The sequence below is a fragment of the Saccoglossus kowalevskii genome, chromosome 13 (genome assembly GCF_978046115.1).
Source record: "Saccoglossus kowalevskii chromosome 13, keSacKowa6.1, whole genome shotgun sequence".
Taxonomy (NCBI): Eukaryota; Metazoa; Hemichordata; class Enteropneusta; family Harrimaniidae; genus Saccoglossus; species Saccoglossus kowalevskii.
In genome coordinates this window covers 14,216,378-14,241,470 of record NC_140653.1, presented here as the reverse complement: position 1 = coordinate 14,241,470, position 25,093 = coordinate 14,216,378, and the positions used below count along the sequence as shown (strand labels likewise).

General features: G+C 37.3%; 2 protein-coding genes and 1 long non-coding RNA gene across 5 annotated transcripts; all 3 read right to left on the bottom strand.

Moving 5' to 3' along the window:
* Positions 1-1,091: 1,091 nt before the first annotated feature.
* On the bottom strand, positions 1,092-1,839 carry LOC146735023 (uncharacterized). Its single transcript, XR_014931309.1, has 2 exons — positions 1,757-1,839; positions 1,092-1,264 (listed from the first exon to the last, which is right to left on the bottom strand). It is a non-coding gene; the product is annotated as an uncharacterized LOC146735023 (long non-coding RNA).
* A 4,909-nt stretch (positions 1,840-6,748) lies between these two features.
* Positions 6,749-15,258, bottom strand: LOC102801742 (uncharacterized). Of its 2 annotated transcripts, none has more exons than XM_006824926.3 (3): positions 14,997-15,258; positions 8,746-9,330; positions 6,749-8,394 (listed from the first exon to the last, which is right to left on the bottom strand). In XM_006824926.3, coding segments are annotated over exons 1-3 (720 nt in total). In that variant the 5' UTR covers positions 14,998-15,258; the 3' UTR covers positions 6,749-8,260. The 2 variants fall into 2 exon arrangements, with proteins under 2 accessions (XP_006824989.1, XP_077861905.1); XM_078005779.2 differs by lacking the exon at positions 14,997-15,258 and adding an exon at positions 14,397-14,492.
* An 870-nt stretch (positions 15,259-16,128) lies between these two features.
* LOC100377702 (cyclic GMP-AMP synthase-like) lies at positions 16,129-24,874 on the bottom strand. Of its 2 annotated transcripts, none has more exons than XM_078005774.2 (3): positions 24,614-24,874; positions 18,353-18,514; positions 16,129-17,999 (listed from the first exon to the last, which is right to left on the bottom strand). In XM_078005774.2, the coding sequence occupies exons 2-3, from the start codon at positions 18,471-18,473 to the stop codon at positions 16,924-16,926; spliced, it is 1,197 nt and encodes a 398-aa protein (XP_077861900.1). In that variant the 5' UTR covers positions 18,474-18,514; positions 24,614-24,874; the 3' UTR covers positions 16,129-16,923. The 2 variants fall into 2 exon arrangements, with proteins under 2 accessions (XP_077861900.1, XP_006824991.1); XM_006824928.3 differs by having other exon boundaries at positions 24,701-24,874.
* Positions 24,875-25,093: the final 219 nt, after the last annotated feature.

Below are 25,093 nucleotides of genomic sequence, written 5' to 3'. Positions count from 1 at the left end.
GTATATTAATTAGGTCTGTTCAAAAGGTGTATCACTAGAATTGATATCTACACAAGCCCTGCAATATCTGCATACCCACAAATCATAGATAAAAATGTAAATTTCAAAAACGTCGGATAGATTTAGATAATGAACTAAAGGGTTAAGCAGCTTCAACGAATGTGATCAGGCATGACCTTTACAGAATCAACTCTGAATATTGAATGCCAACGCTAATCCGCAGGGATTTCATAATGGATTTACCTATAAAATATCAGCGAGATTAACGTTACGCTTATACTGTATATACCAAGCCGGGGAAGTCAGATCCGCTTAACATAAAAAAAAATAGTTCTGATGTTGCAAACAATTGTTGTATAATAATTATGGCTACTGTTGAAGAGATGCTTTGACAAATCGCTGATTTTAAATTCCTCAATAGCCAGGAGTGTAACAATGTTGTGAGCATTTGACACTAGTTAAATAATCACAGACAGATATATATATATATATCCTTGAGAGGTATGATTGTCAAATATTTACGTATTACATCATTACAACTGGTTACCCCTGGAGAGATCGTATCACATCGTTACCTTACTACTTCGATGCGATAAGCAAAGCCATGGAGAGAGAGTATCACATTATTAGTACACATACGTGACAGGTACAATCTGGGGAGTATGTAGTATTCCTCTTCAGTTTTGTTAAGTGTGTTAGAGATGTTGGTAAATATAACGATATTAAATTTAATCCCTCTGGGATAACGTAAATATAGAAAACTTGATCGACAGCAATCTGATTAAAATCTGATGTAGTGTACGGGCTTTAATTATTTTGGCTATAAACTTATTTTAATTTTATTTTTTATTACTTTTGTTATTAATGCCATTTTATTTCATTATTTTACTTTGATTTTGAGATTTTTTTTTAATTCTGCCCTACCTACATCTGAGCCGATGCCTATGTAAGTCCCGTTCAAATCTCGCGTAAGTAACAGCCAATCACAGCCCCCCTTTTATACAGGCTGTCGGTTGCTTACTTTTCAGTGTATACGGGCAATCTTTCTGTACATTATATTTGGCCCACTTGAATAAACCATTAATAGAAAATTGCTAGTATATTTTTATTTGCAAAAGAAATTCCACAGCATTTTACAATTTTTGTCATTACATTGAATATTTGTTCACTTCCAACAAATGTGTACACTTCCAGATACATCTTCGCCAGCCAAGGTTCGTTCATTCAGTCATCGCTTCAATTTTACATCACTGAGCATAAGTATCTAGAATGGAAGCAAAAAAGTAAGTAAATCGTAATGATTAGAACACTGTAAACAGCTATAGTAAACAATGCAAACTGATTTTAAATTGTATAACGGTCACCGGCCCAGGCCACGGCATCGACGCAGAAAATTGGAGCAAACAAATATTTCCTGATCAATTGCGATGTGTTCCAAATAAAAAATATTTTATTCCAGTTCAAATCAGCTCAATTACTTTTAAAGAGTTATTGTATAATGTACAAAATGTTGATACAATTTGATGAATTTTTACAGCTTCAATACCGTAGACGATTTTGGCCCGATCGTCAACAAAACATCACCCGTCTCCAGGGCAGGCGACTGGAAAAAGACACTGGTGTTCGGTCGAACCGGTGGAAACAAAATCGTCACTCCCAGAATAACTATGCGAAATAACGATCTAAAGTCGAACCATTCGAGCCACAATATTAACATAAAAATGACTTTCGTTGCATTTGACAATGATAAACTTACCGAAAAGCCGTGTTATTCACGGTCGCTAACGTCGGTATAATCCGCCATTTTATTTGACTGTGTTTGCCACCTGACTCTGCCCGGTGACGTCATCATGTGCGCTATAGAAGAAGGTCTGTGATTCGTTGACTAAAATCGTCGATAGTGGGTCTCGTTGAAATCTCGTTACATAGGCATCGGCTCAGATGTAGGTAGGGCGGAATTAAAAAAATCATCAAAATCAAAGTAAAATAATAAAATAAAAGGGCATTAATAACAAATATAATGAAAAATAAAATTAAAATAAGTTTATAGCCAAAATAATTAAAGCCCGTACACTACATCAGATTTTAATCAGATTGGATCGACAGCTACTTCATCGCATTGTACTCGCCTAATACGAATGATAAGGACGTGCGCTGTTAGTTGCAACACGTACTTACAATATATATGCCCAATCAATAAAACTTATAATAATCAAATGTTCAATTTATCGTCCCGGAAAGTTAATGTGTGAATTTAAAGAACATGTTCCTATGTATGACTGTATAAAACAGTGTTATCTCATATATTATTATTATTAATAAGAAACCCATGTATTACGCAGCAAGTCGTGCCATTATGGGGCACGGTCTTGGAGGCCCCGCAATTTTCACGATTAGTTCACGCATAGTTCAAAAATGCGTGCCCAACAGTGGACATGTTGACACGAACTGGCACGACGAGTTCACGCATAGTTTGCGCATTGGCACAACTAGTTTGCGCAATTCGGATGGTGTCGTGTCGACTTCGGCACGCTATATTAAATAATAAAAAGGAGGCCTCCTCAACAGGAAGCTATATATATATATATATATATCCCTGCACCGACGCGAGCGCCACCGTGAACTGCTCGTGAACTGCTCATGCCATGCGCAAACTGTTCGTGAAGTGCGTAAATTAGCCATCAATGCTCGAAGTACACGTGACCGTGTCAGTGGGAAGGCACCAATTCGTGAACATGTCCTGAACTATTCGTGAACTCGACGTGAGCTGTGAATTATTCGTGGCAGTTCGTGGCATGGCGCGAACTGCCACGCACTGGCACGTATCGTCACGATGAGTTCACGGCGAGATCACGAACAGTTCGAGCATAGTTCACGACTCGGTCGCTAAATTTTGTCGTGACAAACATTTTGAACATTTCAAAATTCTCGTCCCGACATGGCACCACAGTGACTCTACTAGGAGTGACTGTGATGGCACGCAGTCACGACGGGTTTAAGCCAGCCTGACACTTGCACGATTTTGTGTCACGCATTGGCACGACTCAAGGCGTACCAGTGTTCAAACTAGTCGTGATCTGGCGTGAAGTGTGCGTAAACACGTCGTAACTGCGTGCCATGTCGGGACGACATTTTTGAAATGTTCAAACTTTTGGTCACGACAAAATTTACCGACCGGGTCGTGAACTATGCGCAAACTGTTCATGAACTCGTCGGGACGATGCGTGCCAGTGCGTGGCAGTGCGCGCCATGCCACGAATACTTCACGAACAGTTCACGTCGAGTTCACGAGTAGTTCAAGACATGTTCACGAATTGGTGCGCGTCGCAGCGTGGCCATGCCTTCCCACTGACACGGTCACGTGTACTTCACGCATTGATTACGCTCTTCACGAACAGTTTGCGCATGACACGAGCAGTTCACGACAAGTTCACGAGCAGTTTACGACGAGTTCACGAGCAGTTCACGACTACTGCGCGACAGTGGTGCTCGAGTTGGTGCAGGGTTTCTTGGACACTGCTCGCCATTCCAGAGATCTCCAGCAAAGAGACAACATGACTAAAACAAAGCAGATATGAAGAAGAACAAAGCAGAGAAGGCCCCCTTCATCTTCCTTGTGGAGTTCAGTCATTAAACTGTCATACTGTCCAAACTCGTGCCTTCTGGTCAACCATTCCCTGACCCACACTTTCCTTTGTATCTTTCTTCGAGGTGGGTGTTGCCTTTTCTTGCTCTTCTGCCTCTTCCAGCCTTTTCTGCTGCTCTTCAACAATGGCTAGAACAGCTGCCAGGTATAGGAATCTTCTCTTCCCTGCAATGATTGTGTTTCTGACATTCAGCATGTTGTCTCTTCCACAGCCAATCCAAAAATGACCAGGGGTTGGGGAGGCCCCCTTTTTATACGGCGTGCCCAAATCGGCACGACACCGTCCGAATTGCGCAAACTCGTCGTGCCAATGCGGGAAGTGTGTAAACTATGCGTGAACTCGTCGTGAACTATGCGTGAACAAGTCGTAAACAGTGCGGGAGCCCCCCAGTTTGTGCCCCAAAATGTCACGACTTGCCACGACAAAATCGTGGCCAAAAGTCGTGCAAGTGTCAGCCTGGCTTTACGCACACCTCACGCCAGTTTACGGCTAGTTTGCGCACTCGAGTCGTGCCAATGCGTGCCACAGAAACGTGGAAGTGTCAGCCTTGCTTAATCACGTACTCTACTGTCCCTGTGCAGGGTAACAAAATCAATGTGAGGGTGCATTTCAAAAAAACTATCGTCACGAATACATTAACTTTTTATACTTCTAATATAAACGTGACATGGCTGTTCATTTCATCTCGTTACAGAAAGTAACATACAGACGTACATTCCAGCAATGTAATAGTGCCCTCACTTTGGTATGTGTGTGCAATTATTTGACTTGTTTAACACCCCGGGATTTAACATTTCACTGTCATTTGCTTTCATGATAAATTTCATTTGTGTGTATTGCGTTTTCTGAGACCAGATATTGTGCATACCTACCCTATATGTATTATGGCCAAACTAGAAAGTGACCTGTTGAAGGAATTTACTTCCTGTTTCGAGTTGCAGGCAACTATTCAAATTAAATATGACCCTGTAGTGTTGATCTAGTGAACAAAATACTCAACACAGCATTATGAACCAACATACACAGCAACATGATGTTGATATTATTTAAATAATGTGCAATTTAATAATAAAAAAAAACTAAAATGTATTTTTTATTATCTATCCACCCTAATTTTGTTTTCGTTATTAGCAGGAACATACAATTTATTTTATTTGGCCTTGGAGAATATATTTCCAGTGCTAAAACTTTATATCAAGACGTTATTCAATTGTATTAATGCTTCTGAAACCAAAATAGGCTCAAAGTATAATATTATCCCAACTGGGAATCCAGTTTTGATGTTCTACTGTTGATGCCCTTGGCGGTCACGTTTTACATCGTATGAATACATAATTATTAAGGCTAACTTTTATGTCATTAACATATTTCTACCTTATTGAAATAAAATTTAAATATATAATTTTCAATTTACGAAATGATTTAATGTCACATATGATCGATAAGTGACATGTTCCGAAGGTATTGACTTCAGAAAACATCATCTTCAATTATGTCAAGAAGTGTATCATTGTATTAACTCGCGGTACATTTAGAAATGATTGAGTTCTGCTTGCGAGTGTCATCCAATCTTTGGACTATTTTTGCATGAAGGATAAAAATATAAAGTGTACGGTAACCGATGAGGGTCACGGCTAAGTTTTTTTTTTATTTACCATGCATTCATTTTCATTTGCATATAAAATTGTCAAATTCGATTCGCATTTGTAGTGATGAAATTTTGAAATAATTTTACATTTAAAATTTTGCATTTTGATTCTCACTTGCGTTGAGATTTACATTTGCATGTTCACGTGCGTATCACTGTGACCGCAAATTGTAATTTTGATATGCTTTCGGTATAAAGTAGCTCGCTGTCTGTCATCATATCGACACGGGTTTACAATTCCGTCTGCAGTTATCAACGTTGTAAAAATGTTTCGAAACTGATTTTTTTCGCCGATTTTAACACTTCAAGTGAAATTAGCGTTAAGTACACCGAGTCGTGAGAGGGACTGGCTGTTTCCTTTACACCTTCATACACAGTGTGTTCAAAGTTGAGTTATCGTGTCGTACAGGCCATTGATTTTTACATGAGAAACAAACATTATCTGAAAAAAATTCTAACTAAGCAGATCCATGAAATTGTCTGTACTGAGGAAGTATGCGACCACACGCTATATTTTCACACAACTTGATTTTTAAGAGCTGTCTTGGGACAGCCTCTCTGTTAAATTGCTACATATTTACCGAGACCATTATGTTTCGAGATTGTACAAGCAACCCATAGCATCAATCCTAATAATGCATTAATTATCTTCTGTGGTATTGAGCATGCCTAGACATATGAGGCAATCTGCGTCACGTTTTTACAAATAGCCGGAATACACTCAGGCTGATTCACTTGCGGTTTCAGCTGCATCATTGGGTATCAGAGGGTCACTGATTCGTTCCCGTCTGAATATATAAGACGGTGAACTTCTGACATTCAACACTTTCTTGTGTAGCAAACTCTGAAAACTGAATTCAAAACAGTGTGATACGTGATAGGATTGAGTACACAAATGCAATCAGAATCCGATACAGATAATTTACAATTGACGTAACATTTTAATTTAAGTTGAAAATTATTGAGTTACTTACTTAAGTTGAAGACGTTTAACAGCTTTAAAAACACAAATATATATATATAGAGAGAGAGAGAGAGAGAGAGAGAGAGAGAGAGAGAGAGAGAGAGAGAGAGAGAGAGAGAGAGAGAGAGAGAGAGAGCGTCGCCATGTTGAAAGTATTAAAACGAAGGAAATATACGAGATAGATAAAACAGGAGATTAAATCTGTATTTCGCTGTAGGGTCAAAGCTGTACGAATGCACAATAAATTTAATTTGAATTGAGATCTCGAGGTAGCCTAAGTGGAAATCGCGAGGTAATAGCTTGAGATATCAAGAACGCAGTTTGAAATTATAATGTAAATTTATATTTGAATGAACTATTAAAACTGGCCACACATATAGTTAAAATAAAGAAACGAATATAACCCTAGAGAAAAAAATCATCTCTCTTACAAATCAAGAGCCTCAAAAACTTTCTTATACAGTGACGAGTCTAAGATACAAGATGAGGTAGGTTCAGTTCAACAGTTTATTTGCTGAAACACTGGAAACGATCGCAGATTATAATCCCGTATGTACTAATCATTTAACATGCCTCACCGAAGGTTGCGTACCTCGGGCTTACACGAGAGATCCCCGGAGCTATTTGAGTCCAATTTTACCTTGCTACCGAGCATCAATTAGGCAGCATTCTAAACGAGTGAATCACGGTTGCGGGGTGCTTATCTCTGTACTACTGTGCATTGTGATAACCACAGCATGCATAAACCCTATGTGTACGTACATGAACAGTCTCTATTCAAAACAAAAGGTTGCATGTTGCCGGTAATCTTTATTTTCATCGAATTACATAATAATTAGATGGTATTTGACATACCATTACTAATACAAAATCAAACTAATCAGTTCTAATATTGGGTGGCCAACCTAAGGTTGCCAGGAATACCGAAGTTCCACGTCGAATTAATATTTGCAAGGTATCGCGCGCCCTCTACATACGGACATATCCCCAGCCGCATATCCGTAGAGAGCGCACTTCGCAAAGGTTGTAAGCCTGTGAGGTCACGAGACTGAAAATCGGTTCTCTAACCTTAAAAGGAAATGATATAATTAGGGGGAACTTGCTTGCACAATGACAGGTGTGACGTCGAACTACCGTCTTGTTCACAAATGGGTGAATGGTTCTAAAAACTTTGAAGGCTATTTGTATTCACTCTAGAAGTTTTAAAATTGATTGAAAAACTTCCAGAAGTTCGTGTGGCATTCTCAGTCCCGAGGTTATAACAGAGTATCGGGCAGAGCATGTCTTATTATTATTTTATTATTATTTACGTGTTACGACCCTGGAATATATTTTTGATTAATAATACGTATTAGTGACTACTGAATTCAAACCTCTTATAGTACCATAATGATGACATGATATATATATATTGTATAAAGGATAAGAAACTGTATTACTTACAAATAACAGAAATAGGCAACTATATATAATCGTGTTTCTATCATTTCAAATTATTTAGAAATAATTAGAACGTGAAAATGCATGATACATGAATAATAGCTATGGATATTTTTTTTAAATAATGATATTTTGTGTACTTTAGTACATATATTATGGTTAAATCGCATACAAATATGACACGAGTTAATGCGTGCACGTGTATTGTAAATACATATTATTGAAATAATAGGCATGTCTATGGTCGTTTATTGTTTGAGTGCAGATGCGAATGAGTAGACGGTTGATAACGCGATAGGTATAGATATGTTGTATTGTGTATATCTTATTTTGTCTGTATAATTGTAGTGTTACAAAAAAATATTGTTTCAAATTATATTAGAGCTGACTTTATATTACACAAAAATATCCACAACCATCAAACGTTTAAAAGATTGGGGTTAGCTGTTGTTGAAAAACGTGCCAAAGCGTTCGGTAGTCGGTTAGGTTTGAAAGAAGTTCAACGGCGTGTTAGGAAATATGGTTTGTTTAACAAAAATGATTTTCCACAACTAGGAAACGTTAGCTCGGTGCAGAGTCTGGACGAGGTTTAGAACCAGTAGTGGACTTCACGTCTTTCTTTAATTTTCTTACCAGCCTTCGATCTTTGTCCCACAGAGTGTAAAAGCCATCTTTGGTGCGACTTCGCGCGACAGCTGTTAAAAAAATAAACAAGACGTGTTCAGTAGAAAAAACTTTGTCCCAACATTACACATGACGAAATTGTGTGTATGGTTGAGTTGGTGTCACTAAGCAATTGGGATCACTGCGCAGTTAGGATCATTGCGCATCTTCAGTATACCATTTTGGGGTTGCTGGTGCATGTTTCAGAACGAGGATAAACAAAATGGCGGATTTGGCGACATAGTCAGACAAACATCACGCAACATTTAAAACTGCAAGCATATAAGCATGGGTGGTACGACTAGGAAATTAATAATTTTCAAATCTTGACTTAAAGGTTTGTAAATTATATTTACATATCGGTGTTTAAATTGTACTCTCACCTGAAGAAGAAGCCGGTCTTTCACGACTAGGCGGCAATGCACTGACACAGTCATCCCCGCTCTCCAGATATGGTATTATGTTTTGTTGTCTGAGTTCCACCTGTTTTTCAAACCATTTTTGAAAGTTCCAGCTCTCTTCCAGCACTCTTTGATGGTCGATCTTGAGGGTCTCCAGCAGCTCACTCTTCGTAAGATGCTCTTGGAGCATTTTGTTCATTTTTTCGTTTTTTCTTTCCGCTTTCATTTGCTCCTGTTTCATAGCTTGCCAGTTTGTCATCGTTTCCATGGCGATACTTTTACGCAATTTCTGTTTGCTTTCTTTGAGTCGCTTTTCAGCCTTATCCACTGCTTCGTGTACAAGTCTTTCTACCAGCAATTCAAAATCCCGCACCATGGCGTAATATTCAAAATCAGCTTTCCTTTGTTCCGCTTGTTCTTCTCGTTGCCGTGCTACTAACTCTTGCCTCTTTTTCTCCTTTCTCTTTTCCTCTATTATTTGCTTTTCTTTTTGTTCCTTCCATTGCAGATATTTTTCACTGTCATTCAACCTTGGGTCATTTTGACTTAAAATTCGTGATTGTGGCACTGAATTGGAAAACAAATACATGTAAAGAGGTCATTTAGACTGGTATCTGCACCGAGAATTATGTGTCGATCAACAAATTGGTTTAATATATTTGTAATTCTAACACACGGAGTATTATGATATTGTGAAGTGTTCAATTAACATTGGCTTAAAGGCGGAACATTTACGAAAACGTGTTTTTTTTAAATAATGTTGTTCGATACTGCATGTTGGTGATTAAATTTGATTATGATTCATCGTAAAAAAATACTTATGTTGCATAATTACGGTGGCCCATATATACAATTGGTCCGCTACATGAAAGTCAGTCGGCTATTTGAAAATTGCTCCGCTACATGAAAATCGGTCGGCTACTTGAAAATTGCTCGGGTACTTGAAAACTGCTCCGCTACATGAAAATCGCGCCCTTACATGAAAATCGCTCCGCTACTTGAACAAAATCGGTCGGCTACTTTAAAATTGCTCGGCTACTTGAAAACTGCTCCGCTACATGAAAATCACTCCGCTACTTGAAAAAATCGGTCGGCTACTTGAAAATCGCGCCGCTATATGAAAATTGCTCCTCTATCTAGAAAATCGCGTGTATGTTGCGAGATAACCTTCGACCTGCAGATATGACCCGGAAGTACAACATGCAATGTATACCATTGCTTCTGTATGCTTACGAAGTCGGATAAACAACGTATTCATCTGTTTGTTAAATAAAATGGAGTCATCCAACCTGTATACTTGAAACATCATATTTGCATGTGTTGATTGTATTGGCATGCTGACTCTAGGCTTTGAATGTAAACAGGTTACAAGTCAGTGCGCCATTCTAACCCTATACAACCATAAATTGTTACGACTCGTTACCAAAATCTACTGTACCGTGTATCACGTTTACACCACTACAAATCAGTTTCATGGCTTTACTACTACTAAGTTTAGCTTTTATTCACCTATAAAACGAGCGTCTTGCTGTCAACATATATCAGAGGGTGGGCGAGGGGGATAGCTGGTACAGGTTACAGAAAATTAAAAAGGCATTTTACGTTTTTACAAGAAATAAAATGAAAATTTCATGTATAGTGAAAATGGGTTTTTACACTTTACGAAGATAAAACAAATTCATAATTACATTTTACAGTTATTTTCATAAATTTGATTTAAGAGCCAAAGAATATCACACATAGAATAACCTCCGGTGAATGCGTTCTGCTGTGACAAATCTCATGGGTTTGTGTGACGCATATGCGCGAATCAGGCCAGGAATTAATGTCGAACGTTAACGTGCGATATTAGTTCCGGTTTGATATATTTTCCGGTGTTCTACTAAGAACAGTGCTTGACGAGGACACTTGCACACCGCATTAAATAAAGTGTAGATAACATTGCGTACATGTCATTGTAAAAGTCAAAATATTTAGAACATCGTGTTAACTTTGAACGTCACGCTAAATCGCTCATTGTTTTAGCAAATGAGCATACAAATTAAATATGCATATAATAATAATAATAATAATAATAATAATAATAATAATTATAATAATTCACTAAACAAACTACAGTGAGTATAAAATATATAATCATGATATAATCTGTTCAGATATAGAGGTAAGAAATGGATCTTTTGACAAGTTATTAAAATAATATTATAGTGACAAATAAAAATCTGATGCCAGACAAAACATCAGAAATATAATATACGAGGCGAAACAATGATCATCATTGTCTGTTGTAAGGATTAGCTCTTAAACTTAACAATTGTTTAATGTCATTATGTTATTGACGAAATAACTATAAATTATAACAAGTTTTGTATTTGCGACTTGAATACTAATAATTTTTACTGAATACTAATAATAATATACTACTACCTTGAATGGGTCTCTCCCAGATTTTGTGTCAATATGGTATTTTTTTTTAATATTTTGGGTCATTTATGTCAAAACTGCTATTTCCGACGACTTCTTGAAAACTACCAGCTCAATTCATTTGATACATGTTATGTAGGTATCTTGTGTTAATCTCTATTAGATATGTTCTTTTTGTGACGATATCAACTATTCTCAATTCTTAGCAATTATTTTTTCATGTTTGGAAAAATAAAATTATACATGAGCATGCTTGACATGTATGTGGAATCATCGATAAAAGGAAACTAGAAGAGAAAACTTTTTCACATTTTATTTTAGTAAAACAATAGAATAGTTGAATTACAAAAACAATGCGACACGTATTATGTACAACGCCAGGCAAAATAATATTAATCATTTATAATCCTTAAGTAAATAACACATCTGGTGTTTACACAAGCAGAGGTGCTCGCTAGGTTGTATTTTGTTTATAAATGTACTATTTGTATTTACTGATAGTTTTACGGAAATAGTTTCAAACACAGTTTTTGCTGTTATATACATTTATTTAGATTTTGGATTACTGCAAAGATTCAATCAACAAGATATAAAACATGTGTGTGGTCGAAACTTCCTACATTCGAGATATACGTAACAACTTAGCCATCTGCCGTCGATGCATCAACAGCAGAACGTTTATTTTCATTGAACAATGCACATTATTTACGAGAATCCACTACACCGCGAAGAAAATTCAAGAACTGCATTGCGCTTGTGCGACGACCTCACCCGGAAGTTTTAGCGCACGGAAAATTCTTCGCATGATACCGGGCTTCAAATGAGGAATTACAAGTTTGTAATTTCGTACGAATTACAACATTTAATGTGGAAAATGGTTTATACACTTACAAAAAATAAGATTTGTGTACGAATTACGGAAGAATAGGATAGCTGATTACGTTTTACACCTTGCTCATGTCTACGAAATTACGTTTTTTTATTTTTTAAATTACATTATTACGAAAAATAAAAACAATTGATTACAGCTTACGAAAATACCCCTTGCCGACCGTCATATCACATGATTCGCAACTACGGTTTGTAAATCGTGCACACTAATGTTTATGACTTATTTAAAAAGTCGGTGTGATTGTCAAAGCTGAGGTGATAGAACGGTCAACTAAACTAATTGCACAAACAAACAATATGTTATCTGTAATAATTGAAATGTGTGCAATTTTGGCGCGACACACAAAGCTTACCTACATGCTATGAGGACATTTTCAACAATTTGGTCTACCATCATGTTGTGAATATATCGTGCACACATGATCTCTAAAATTTAAAAGAAAGCGAAAAACGACAAGAAAAAATCTCGCTCATAAAGCCCATGCACACATCATGGCTAATGTTTGGTCTATAAAGAGGTACACTCAATCATAATTTGATCACCTTCAAATGATCTATGACGAGGTATAGATTTGTTTAAAACAGCCTTATCAATGGAGCTATAAAAATATGTCCTATAAGGTCAGTAACTCGGTGCTCCGGTACAACATGCCCAATTGAGACGAGTCGTAGTTACATGACGCAATATTTTCCAATAAACACTATGTGGTATAAACAAAATATTTCTATATGAACTATAATAATGATTTGTAATACTCAAGAATGGACGAAAACTAATGTACTTTGTATATTAAAAACGATGACAGAATCTCAATTGCCAAAACGTATATATGCGTAGATCAAATTGGTATTTGAGTACTAGATAGATGAAGTTGTACGACGTAGTATTATAATAGTACAAACAAACCAGGTGACGATTCAAAACCACGTGAACACGTGTATCCCTCCTCCGGTGGTGATAATAATACATAAATGGATTTCTATACCATTTTAACTCCTAAACAACAATAATGTTAATTACAATAACAGCGAAAAATATATACTAGTATGCAAGTTATTGCAAAACATGCGTAAATTATCACGCGTAGTATTTCTTCTCAAAGTTCGATTAAAGAGCTACGCGTTTATGTCAATTCATTGTTTTCGATTTAAATTTAAACTCTTCATTGTACGTCACGTGTAGCAAGCTTTTAGTAAATATACATCATGATACGAGTTTTACACTATGCCGTTATATAGATTTAAAAATAATTAAACAATACGAGACACAAATGCATCATCTTCAGCTCATTGGGGTGCATATAGTTTCCCGCTTGTTTTCTTTAAAAAATTAATAATTTGTGTTACCGTGATTTTCAAGTAACCGACCGATTTTCATGTAGCTGACCGATTTTCATGTAGTCGACCGATTTTCATGTAGCCGACCGATTTTCATGTAGCCGACCGATTTTCATATAGCCGACTGATTTTCATGTAGCCGACCGATTTTCACGTAACCGACCGATTTTCATGTAACCGACCGATTTTCATATAGCCGGCCGATTTTCATGCAGCCGACCGATTTTCATGTAGCCGACCGATTTTCATATAGTCGGCCGATTTTCATGTAGCCGACCGATTTTCATGTAGCCGACCGATTTTCATGTAACGGAGCAATTTTCAAGTAGCCGACCGACTTTTTTTCAAGTAGCAGAACGATTTTCAAATAGCCGACGGATTTTCATGTAGCGGACTAATTGTATATATAGGCCACCGTACATAATGGTTAATATTTGTGATCGTTATTCCTCGTTCGAAAATCGCATATGCGTATTATAATAGAGAATTAAACTTATTAGGTATTCATCGGTATAAAGTCACAAACAAAGCGTTTTCTCACCCATATTGCATCGCTGATTTGACAGTGGTGTATGTTCTCCGAGTTAGAATTTATTTAAATTTTGTTGTCAGACGGATTGGAAATGATTTTGTGTGATTGTTAGCGCAAGAACTTACATCATTAGTTGTGGTACATACATAGAAACTTCGAGATTTCCCGAAAATATAGCAAGACATGGCTACGGGCATAAGGCCAACTTCTTAAAGCGCGGTGGTCGTCGCGCAGCGCGTGTTCGAATTTCATGTAAATAAACAATGTATTTAACACGCGTTGTGTACGTCGCTATGAGTCCCATATATCGAACAGGACGCGGCGTGACGACTGCCGCCCTTTAAAGCCAGAACGAAAACAATCCAACCAAAATATCGTGATATCCGCTATACAGTTAATGACCCTGTTGTGTGGTTTCTGGTATATAGCGTTAATAACAAGAACTGACCTCATATTATATCGACCTCGGCCTAATACGCTGTGAAATTAAATTATATTGCCAATGAAAAGTCTTGCATTGTCGTAATTCATCGTCCGCGTCTATAGTATCGGCGGTTGGTTAATTCGAGTGACGTATTAGGACAATAGTGTTTCTATTGAGTCGCACGGCACTGTGTACCTGCCCATAGAACGTAACGACCGTGGCAAATCACAGTGACTCCCTCGTAAAGTTTTACCTTCGCATATACAACTTGCACGTATACTCCAATAAAAGCGCAAAATAAACACTGAATCGATTCAAAGTTAGGATTTCTAGCTCAGGGTGCCGGTGTTTGTGCCACGCGCCATTGAGTGTAATTGCTACCGCGTCCATTTTGTTCTATTTCTCTTTGTTTGAATGCAACTACGTAAACATTATTGTCGGTTGGTCGAAAACGTGCAAACATAGAAACATGGCAGACGCTTGTCTTATAGGGGGCTGCATGTCACCCAATTATAGCAATAACGCCTTATCAATTCATACAGTGGCGATTAAGAAACTCTTTATCGTACTGTAAATAAATCGGCGTAGTCAGGCAAACACGGATAGACAGAAGCCATTACTTACTTGTACCAGATGACCTTTAGAATACGTTGTTGGGGTATATGATATTTCATGAAATATGTCTACATTATCCCCTAACACAATCAGTAAGTCAATCAGTCAGTCAGTCAGCATTATACAGTAAAGTCGTGCATTTGAGTGAAAGTGGTGCTTACGGCTTCAATCGTGTTGCCAGGGGTACTTTGCATACATTTGTTTACAAAGAATCACAGGATATTTGCAGTCGACTGGAACAGCACCCGTGATGGTGACATGAAATACCTGAGGGCATACCTGTATTGTTATGCTAATTAAAGGGTCAGGCCTAACGTGTCGGTGAATAGGGTTTAGCCAAACTTTGGAGGATGCCTCCTGTGGTTTTCTTTCAGTGGCGGACACACAATATCGCGATTGTTTGTCCCAAACGTTTCCAGTTCTCCAAATAAAACAAGTTTGTTTTTAAAAGAGTTGTCTTCTTTTAAAATTATCAATATAATATAGTCTTGCGTCTGTCGAATTATTGGAATATACTTTATGTGTCGTAACGTTCGTGCTTAGTCTAAAAATGTAATGTTTTACTATCTTGTTGAATTATTTTTTTAGTCATAATTACATTGCATATTTATGTTTGAAATGGGGCTGTGTACACTTGGTGACCATCATGTTTTACCGGTCGCATGAGTATTACCTGTCAATTATTTGGAGAAAGAGCTTTTTAACTAGTCAATTCAGATCTTTTTTGACTATATCATCTCACTTTCTAAGTTATACTTCATTTTGTTTTGTATTATGTAGTTGACCGTTACCATTTTAGAACGCCGTTAGCATGTATTCTGAAAACTGTGAAGTTCAACTTGCAAATAAAACAAAATTATTGTTAATGTTATTTTTGTCGTGTTATCTACAGCTATATGCACACAAACGCTATTCTGGTGAGAACAGCAAGCGGGAAATTCAAGCTAATTTAAATATGCATGATTATCCACCCACTTATGGCAGTTTGTACAAGTTGTGTCAAAGTTTATGTTTAGAAATGTACATGGGACACCCCCTCAAAAAAACTTGAAGGAATTCGAAGATATTATTGGTTCATTTGTTCATGATATTCCAAGTACAGATAAATTAGAATTAAATTGAATATTTACAATCACAAAAATAAGTTGTATTTTCTTTATTAGTCTTTAAAATTATTCATGGTTAGACATTTATTAAATAAAAATAAAATACTATATGACACTACAACTTGTAAATGTACTTGTATAGAGCCTTTTTCTGCAGTGGTTATGTAAGTATTATGTAAGGACGACATGGAACCAACTTTACACGTTTTGTATGTATGGTGTAAATTCTTTGAGGTTGTACACATACATATGAATTTAATTCAGTATTTTTGTTAAATATTGCATTATGTTATATACACCGAATTTATCGAGCACTGAACACGTTGTTTTTCTATTCGCCTGACAGATGTGAATGCATTGGAGGAAATAATTATTTAATGTAAAATATAATGTCTTGTGTCGCGAATACAAGATTGTTATTTCACGATAAATCGCAAGAAAGAATTAAATATCGACATTGTTGGCGGACGATTTGAGAAAATATAAGTATGTCATCATTTCATACTACTATATCTCATAATACATGACATAGTTCATAGTGAATATATTTTCTGCTGTGTAATGTTAAAGTTACCTCACCAATGCTATCCACACAAAACAATATGCGTTATACTAATATTTCATGAAGGTTCATTAGTTGCAAGACGGCATATCACATGGCTACAGTATTGAATGTATTTTACCGTTATACATGTTAGGTGACAGTTTGTGTAAATCAGTGTAGAGTCCACAAAAGTAAATATTAAGAAATATAGATAGCATTATCAACTTGAAAATAAATTACGTTTTCATAGCTACGGGTGATCCCCTGCTTTCTAGTTATGTAGTCATTATTTAGCCAACAACCTGGCAAGCTCCTTCTCTCTGGAGCACAGTATTTTTAGTCGATTTTCCGCAGACGTCAACACGTGGTCGGGAACATGTTCGAGCAAATTAACGTCTTCAAGGACAAAATGGTTCAAACGTTTCTGTTGGACGGCATTCAGCAACTCCCGAATAAGAGCAGCAAAACACGACTCGATTTTATGTTTTTGCCATTTCAGTTTATCAATCTCACCGTCGCACATGTGTAGTAGAACTGTCTTCATTTGGTATGTCGTCAAATGCCGCAAGGCGTCGTCATCGTGTCGCAGAGCCTTCAAAATTTTCAAGGTTCGACAGCGACATCCATCATCTGCTTTTTCTATGATTTTCAACAGAGTCGTCTCTCTCTCAAAACAGGATATACGCCAAAAATATTCCGATGCTGGGTCAGATTCGTAACTGGCAGGTTTAGCGACTAACGGGTAGGGGTTTTCTTTCCGTTTCAAGTCAATCATAGGAGTAATCACTATAGTTATGTTATCACCAACTAGAATCCGGACATCCTTTCCAGGTTCGTAGTCATTTACTGAGACACCTGGTAAGTCTCGTAAGCTGGCCCACTGAAGAACAAACTTGTAGAACATTCGGTTGGCTAGGACTGGGGAGAGATAGTTATCATGCGAACGCCAGCCAATCCAACGGTCTTCGTTAGCCTTCCCTGATGCGACGGCGGGCACCCGCAGCGCGACGAAGCCTGGTTTAACTTCTTCCACAACAACTCTGCCCACGATACTGATGGGTATCTGTACCTCGTAGTTAATACTTGGTTGTACCATCAGACCGTCAAACGAGCTGCCGACGTAAACGGGGTCAAGACACCTGACCCTTGATGTGTTTCTCTGGATTTTTGGCAATAAGCTCTGAAATATTTCACAGAATGTATTATTGTATATTTGAAGTTCCTTATCGGGAATGTTGGTCTTTCTTTCGAAGCACTCCTCAAGCTGAGCTCGAATGGAGTTCAACTCGGTCTGTCCGTTTATACAACCATCGTCTTCGGAATCAGATTTGTCCCATTTCGGTAATGTCAATGTCTGTTCTCCTGAAAATAAAATCGAAACTATCATTAGTGTATTCATAGATCTGTACTTGCCATCCATGCACACATGTCGTTATGTTTGTTTGTTTTTTGTTTTTTCCAAGAAGGAGACTTTAACTTTGTTGTGGTTCATTTTGGTTTCGTATTTAGCGTGTTCATTAAGATAGCAGTAGCGACTGAAGACGGTGGGTTTGCATGAACGTTCGATATAGCTTAAGACCAGCACCACTCATTGACTGAATCGAGTTATTGCTTCACCTGCTTATCTCCACAGGCATGATCCCAATTATACACTTGTGGATATACTAGTTTTGAATACATGTAGAAACCCGAGACGTCTATAATGTCTGTCTTACCTTTGGTTTGGGCTGAATTTTTACCTACGCCCTTCTTCGTGCCTTTGTCTCCAATTTTCAGCTTTTTCAGATCTTTTGTCGTCTTTCGAACACTGTTGCTCTTTTTCATCGCCTTACTCATATCTTTCAACTATTATCTTCTTTACAATTATCAATGTGAAACTGTAAGCAAACACATCGTACAGAGTCAAATATTAGTACTTCGATTTTAGGATTGGTTTGGAGAAAACAACTCTCGTCGTACCAATATAAGTAATATGAACGCGAGAAAAAAATAGTATTCGCCAAGATGTTGAACCTTACCACGCCAAAGGAATAAGGGTCCAATCGTATCCCTATCATGCAGAATAACTGTGTAACATTTGCAGGACTATCCGATAAAATCATGTGTATAATTTGTTCGTAGAGGGGAACTATACTGCACTCACCAGAACAATGAATGGAAATGATCCCATTAAACTATTATAAGGACGACTGTGAAGTCTCATTGGCTGTTAATCTCAGGGAGGACCCACGTTAACAACCACAGCTTTCCGTTGCTATGTCCGCGGACAGGTTTTTACATACTTCATAATTAATTTCCACGCCCATGTGGAGTTTTTATCACGTTTTTTTTTTAAACAGACCATTTATATTAGATGTTTTCCAACAAGAGCCGTTAGAACCATTGTGTAAAGTACAAAACACTAGACAATCGAATCCTGTCCTAGTTATAGCGCAGTGGAATCTTAGATTAATTTATGTATTGTTCGCTCTTGAAATCAGAACGTCTGTTTGGTGCATGTTTTAATCTCTTAAATTGAATGGGCTTTTAAAAGCTAAAAAAAGAGTATAACAAAGCACTTAACGGGTCGCTGAAATCTGTCATGTCGTATTATAGATTGGTGTGGCAAATATCACTAATTTAATAAAGACGATATCTCTGATATCATGAACACAGCTATTACTCGTTAAGTCCGATTGTAGTTCAATTTGACATGGATAAATGGCTAAACTCTATGGTCAACCATTATTTTTAAAAATTGGATTCCAGCCCATCGCACCATAATTTGACGCTATGGGATAAAACGTACACTTCTATGAAAACTAGTTCGCTGATCTCCCCTCTTTTCGTTTTACGAATTTGAAAACCTACTTAGCACATACAAATAAGGAGCATGCTTATTATGAAAAGTTATTGTTAAGTTGTACTCTCAGTCATAAAGTACTGTTTTATGAGGTTTCCTGGGATATTATCAAGTGTTTCAACATAAATGTATGATGATCGTATACATTAGAAACGTGTATTATAAAATAAGGGGCGTACCAACAATGCGTATGGGTATGAAACTTGATCTCATAAAACAATTGGATTGTGGAATTGTCCGGAACAACAGTCAGGTTGCCAAGCTTGTTAATTATCGCGCGTGCATAAACATGCAACCTGTGAAGTCGTGCGTTGCGAGAAAGTTAAATAGCTGTCAACGGTCTCGCTAAACAAGATCGTTAACGTATCATTAATCTTATTTCTTGTTATGTTGTGTCGAACTTTCATATCAAGCTGATATTTGAAACCATCCAGCCTTCCATTGGTCGACCAAAAGAGATCACGTGTCAAGGACAATATAAATATCGGTAATCTTCACAAACTGAAGGAAATTAAGAAGATGGGGCACAACTGGTACACCATCACCAGACTAGCCCAGAGCAGAAGAGAGTGGGAGGAGACTGTCGGTGGCCTATGCTCTACCGGCAGTTGAAAGGCTAAAGAAGAAAGAGAATCTTTACGAAGAAAATATTTAGAATTTGTCCAGATTTCATTATGTAAAATTTGCATATTACAGTAAAACAGTTGAGGTCATCATACTATTTACGCGAATTAATAATTAATATGCCATAGATAGTAAGCTACTATACTTGACTTATCTTTGTAATATAAACTCTATGGAAGCCTATACGTAGAGGCAATTCTATGCGCGGAACAAGCGTCTTAATTCATCGTCACCAAACACAATACAACAATTTTGTTTTACAATCAATCTTATCCTACCATTTTTAATATTCAACTAATTTTTTTAAAGATGTTCAGAATTCCCACATAAAGTGGTTTCCCGTTATTGAAGACGATTTACCCGAAATAGTCCTGTACCGTGTTACATCTTCAATGTTATAAAATATACTTTCGGTTCCGTGTACATAATACTAGCATACAGGACATTCAAACATTATTTTGCGAAATGGTTCTTCTAATATCCTCTGGGCATCCGGGCACTTCGAAATACGGATATTAAAATGAACTGTGACATTATGTTATTTTTTTGAACACAGGATGTGGTTTGTGTATCTCAAACTTGGATGCGGATATTAATACACGTAATTACACTGGCGGCAGTTCCACGCATTAATTATTCAAGATTCAACAGTTACGTTATTGATTTTAGAAATACATACTTCACAAATGAGCTACAACGCTGCAATTGAACCCTAACATCGCGGAGTGCAATAGAATGTTACACACCGTGGTGTCTGTTGTAGACTGTGGTATTTTGTCAACATGCTCGCAGCTGAAATTATACTATTGCGAACAGCAGAACAATCGCGAATTCCGGACTGGTTCTCAAGCTAGCGATATATTATACTTGAGTGTTTATGTGGCGTTCTCCTATTTCATGGCACGAAGGACGGTGATTAGAATCCAGCGACTGGGAATGGATAAATAGTAACATATGATAAATAATTAATAATATTACGTAACTCGATCCATGGCAGCTAATTTGTTGTAGTATTCATTATTGCGAATGGTGTACATCAAGATTTCGTGCAAGTGTCTTGAAATTAGAAATTCCTATTTTTATATTTCATTTCTTATAACTGTACATATCCGGACGGCCGTGGGCATCGCTGCCCAGGCTTTCACTGGATTCTGTTGAAGTGAGTCGTGTGCAATATTGTATCGTATATCAGATAAAATATATGGACAGTGGGAATATTTACCTGAATCACGCTGATAGATAGTTATATATATATATATATATTGCCGGCTGCTCCATTAACTTAATCATTTTGGTTTGTTTTTGCAGCTTCAAAGTTCAAATCGTGGCTGGTGTTGACGTTTTTACACGTATTCAACATATGAATAGAAACAGTACTAGTCAACGAAAGCTGTGAAATGTACGCTGAATACGCGAAACTTACACCAACTTTCTTTTCATTCACTCACACTAATTAAGTCCATAAATTACAGCTCGTTGTCTGTACAATACAGTGTGGCCGATTATGCGACGCATTAAACACCAGTCAGTGGATGCGACTGAGGGAGTGAACATTTCAACTTGAACGGGGGGCGTTGGTGATTATTATTTTACAATCCGGACTCGTCTGTCTCGTCATTCCGTTGAGGGTGACTTTGAAAGAAGATTGTAAACATTTTTAAAATATGCCGCTAGAAATTCTCCAGCAGGCGCTTAGATTCGAATACTTTAGCAATGTGTATTTCTTCTCATTTCTCGCGTAATCAATTTCGTTTTTAAAATCTTCTAAAATATTTCAAATACTGAACTACGAATATCGCGTGTTTCCCTCAAGCAAGCATATTTGTTTACATAAATTGTGTATACATTTTTAATGTTCACATTTACATTACTGTGTTTTCACAATCTCGATGTATTGCACCAATGACCACCTGGCATTGTCTATAAACATATTTGCATATTTAACGAACTTATTTATTACCTGTGCTGTCTGCGGATGGCGCGTAACCAGTTCCTGCTAATTTGTTTTGCTAATTTGCAAATTTGAGCAAGAGCATTTCAATTTGAATGGAATTTTAACGAGGTTAAAAACAATAGAACAAATGTGTTTGTCTTGCTGCAAAAAAAAAAACTTTTTTAGTTTCAGATGGAACACCATAATCCGGTGTTAATATTGATCATGAAACATTTGTTTCAGAGGTGAGTGTAGCATGACTCAAACAAATACTTTCCCGTTTTACTAATCACCGATAATTCCTTTAGTGACCATTGTAGCCAAGGCTGATTGTCGTTCGGGTCTTGATGTGCATATGATTACGCTTTGGCCACACTAAAATAACGGTTTATATCATTATGTCTATTATCAAAAAGTATTCATGTAGTACCAACGCTTTACTCAGTGGACTTTATGGTTTGAAATACACTATCTCGCTTATAAGTCTGGTTCTTGTTGTTGTTTTTTTCGAAAATAAAACAAAACAATAAAAATGACTAAAATACGAAATGGTACAGTGTTCGCCATAATGCGATGTGAGGGCGTCTACAGGTGACACAATTGTTTTATTTGTTTCGTGGTAATTCAGCTCTCGCCATTTATACTCGCCATTTATACTTTTATACAGAATATTTTAATTTATTGAAAATAAAAACTAAAGAACAACTAACAAGAGAATGTATTCACGTCTAAGTTTACATCAGCTGCAACAATATTTTCTGATAATGGGTGTCATTTCTATCGATTTATGACATCGCTCCCGGTGTTATCGCGTGGTTCGACTAATTCGATTGATTCTTAGGAGTGTTTTTATTCACATATTTCCAGACTGAAATGTATATTTGTATAACATACTGTATTTATACAACTTGCATTCAGTTATTACAATCAATACTGCAATTGATACTGCAAATGTGTTCAACGGTTTTACAAAAGGCGACCATGGGCTATTAGGATGTGCGTGGTATACACTACAATTACGCCGGCAATGCGTAAGCTTGTCGTTGATTTACATTCTTTTATTCACGACGCTCACCAGGACTGTGCATTTGATCACGTAGTCGAACCAAAGTATCACGTGACATCGAAACCCGTAAATGTTCTCATTTCAGTTAACGAGTCGCGTGTAAAGCTTGCAAGCCGATGTGAATAATTATATTTAACTTTATAACTACGACCACGGTAGGAGAACAACGGTCTCGTGTGTGATTGCACTATACAAAACCATTAATAAGATCGGCTGTGGTTCACTGCACCAGTTTACTGGCCTTTACATTGTTAATACTGACCTGAATTGTCAATTCTCGGTGTGATAATACCGGGACAGATAGATTAAGTTTTACAAGACAATCGCGATCAAGTAGGGCTGTGTGCCGTTAAGCATTCCTCCGTCACCCATCGCTGTTTACGATAACACAGTACTCGTTGTGTTTACCGTCGCCAGCGATATCAGAGTAATCACTCTATTTATCGTCGCCACGGTGATCTTACAGGTAGTGCAAATAATTCCATAGTATGCATTAATAATAGTTCAAAGCGTAGTTAGTAAAATTTACCACGTCGCCAACAGGTTTTTAGACGCACTATAAACTCAACTAAGTTTGTTTATTATCATCCGACTTCTTTCCTTATGGGTATTGACTGTGAAGGCGCCTTGGACAGCTAACAATAGTCAGCTTTGTAAGTCATTGTCCGTCGTTCACTGCCGTGTTAATAGTACGCATTGCTACGTTTGAAATACAGTTCATTGTGATGCATCGAAACGCACATATCGTTTAAGAAAATAATTAAAAACGATTGACGCCAAATCACCAAGATATCGACGTTTGCCACGTTCTTCAAGTTTATGGGGGTCATCGAGGAGGTCGGTCGATATTCGCTCGGATTCCGAACCGCTGCGGTGAAAACTGACTCTCGGATATCGATTTCGGATTGTCATTATTTTTTTTCTGAAAGCGGACTCGACAACAACAACAATTCTTTGAGGGGACAACATATCATGGTTCATTTAGTCACGACCAGTTTACAATGGAAGTGAGCAATGAGGTTGCTATGACAACACCGTTAAATGAATGGCGAACGTCAATATTGCTACACTGTAAATACCTGGTAACAGTTATAATAGCGAGAAGTCGATGTGTAAATTCCACGCGACGGAGTATCGCACCAACGATTCAGTAAATACAAATATTTCACACGTACAATGGCTACATATACTTAGAAGTAGGTATAATGCTGTCGTTGTTTTCTGACTTACACAGTTATAAATGGGGAGGGTCGCAATTATATTTAGTTCTTTTGGCGTTTAAGTGTTGCGGTGACGTTTAATCGGTTAGACATTTACATTGACTTACGTATACTCGTCAGTAGACGGTAGCGGTACTTAATACAAAGAAACCAAGTACAGGCCGTAAAGCTTAAACTCGGTAGCATCGCAATGGAAATAATATTTGAGGTAACACTTCTGCTGTGAATACAATTAATCACAAATCACACTAAGAGATAAACGTATAAGGCAGCATATGGGTTGATAGTTACCTGTTAAATTCACACAGTCTCAAAGAACACGTTGACATTGCCGTGAAAGTTTTTAACAGAACAAACCCCGCGAAATTTCTGTCTCACCTGCTTAGTCTTCATGACCAAAGAACAGCCACCAGACTCATTCAGCCATGATTAGATCACAATTTTGAGTGAATTCAGTTTACGTAATTATATCACATGTCGACAGTTGGCTTTCGGGAGTATAGCACCTGACGACCGTGTTTTACTGGATATGTACTCCTTAACTTGCCTGTTATCGTTAGAGTCACGTGTGATGTCGAAGGTCAATTACTGTGTGCCCAAGGAGGTCACTTCATAGAATTTTGACTTTGCATCAAATACTATTGTTGTATTTCAGTTAAAAATACATTTTCTATTTACGATTAGAATATTAGCATAATTCATAAATAGCTGACATTCTGAACACGCAAATGGTTCATTGATTTTTTTTCTTCTGATACTTTATCATTCATT

Excerpts from the sequence above, each read along its gene's own strand:
- LOC102801742 (XM_006824926.3), bottom strand. Across the intron at positions 8,395-8,745 it reads AAGACCGGCTTCTTCTTCAG|CTGTCGCGCGAAGTCGCACC; the intron begins GTGAGAGTACAA and ends TTTTTTTAACAG.
- LOC100377702 (XM_078005774.2), bottom strand. The coding sequence starts at position 18,473 with ATGAGTAAGGCGATGAAAAAGAGCAACAGTGTTCGAAAGACGACAAAA. Across the intron at positions 18,000-18,352 it reads AAATTCAGCCCAAACCAAAG|GAGAACAGACATTGACATTA; the intron begins GTAAGACAGACA and ends TTTTATTTTCAG.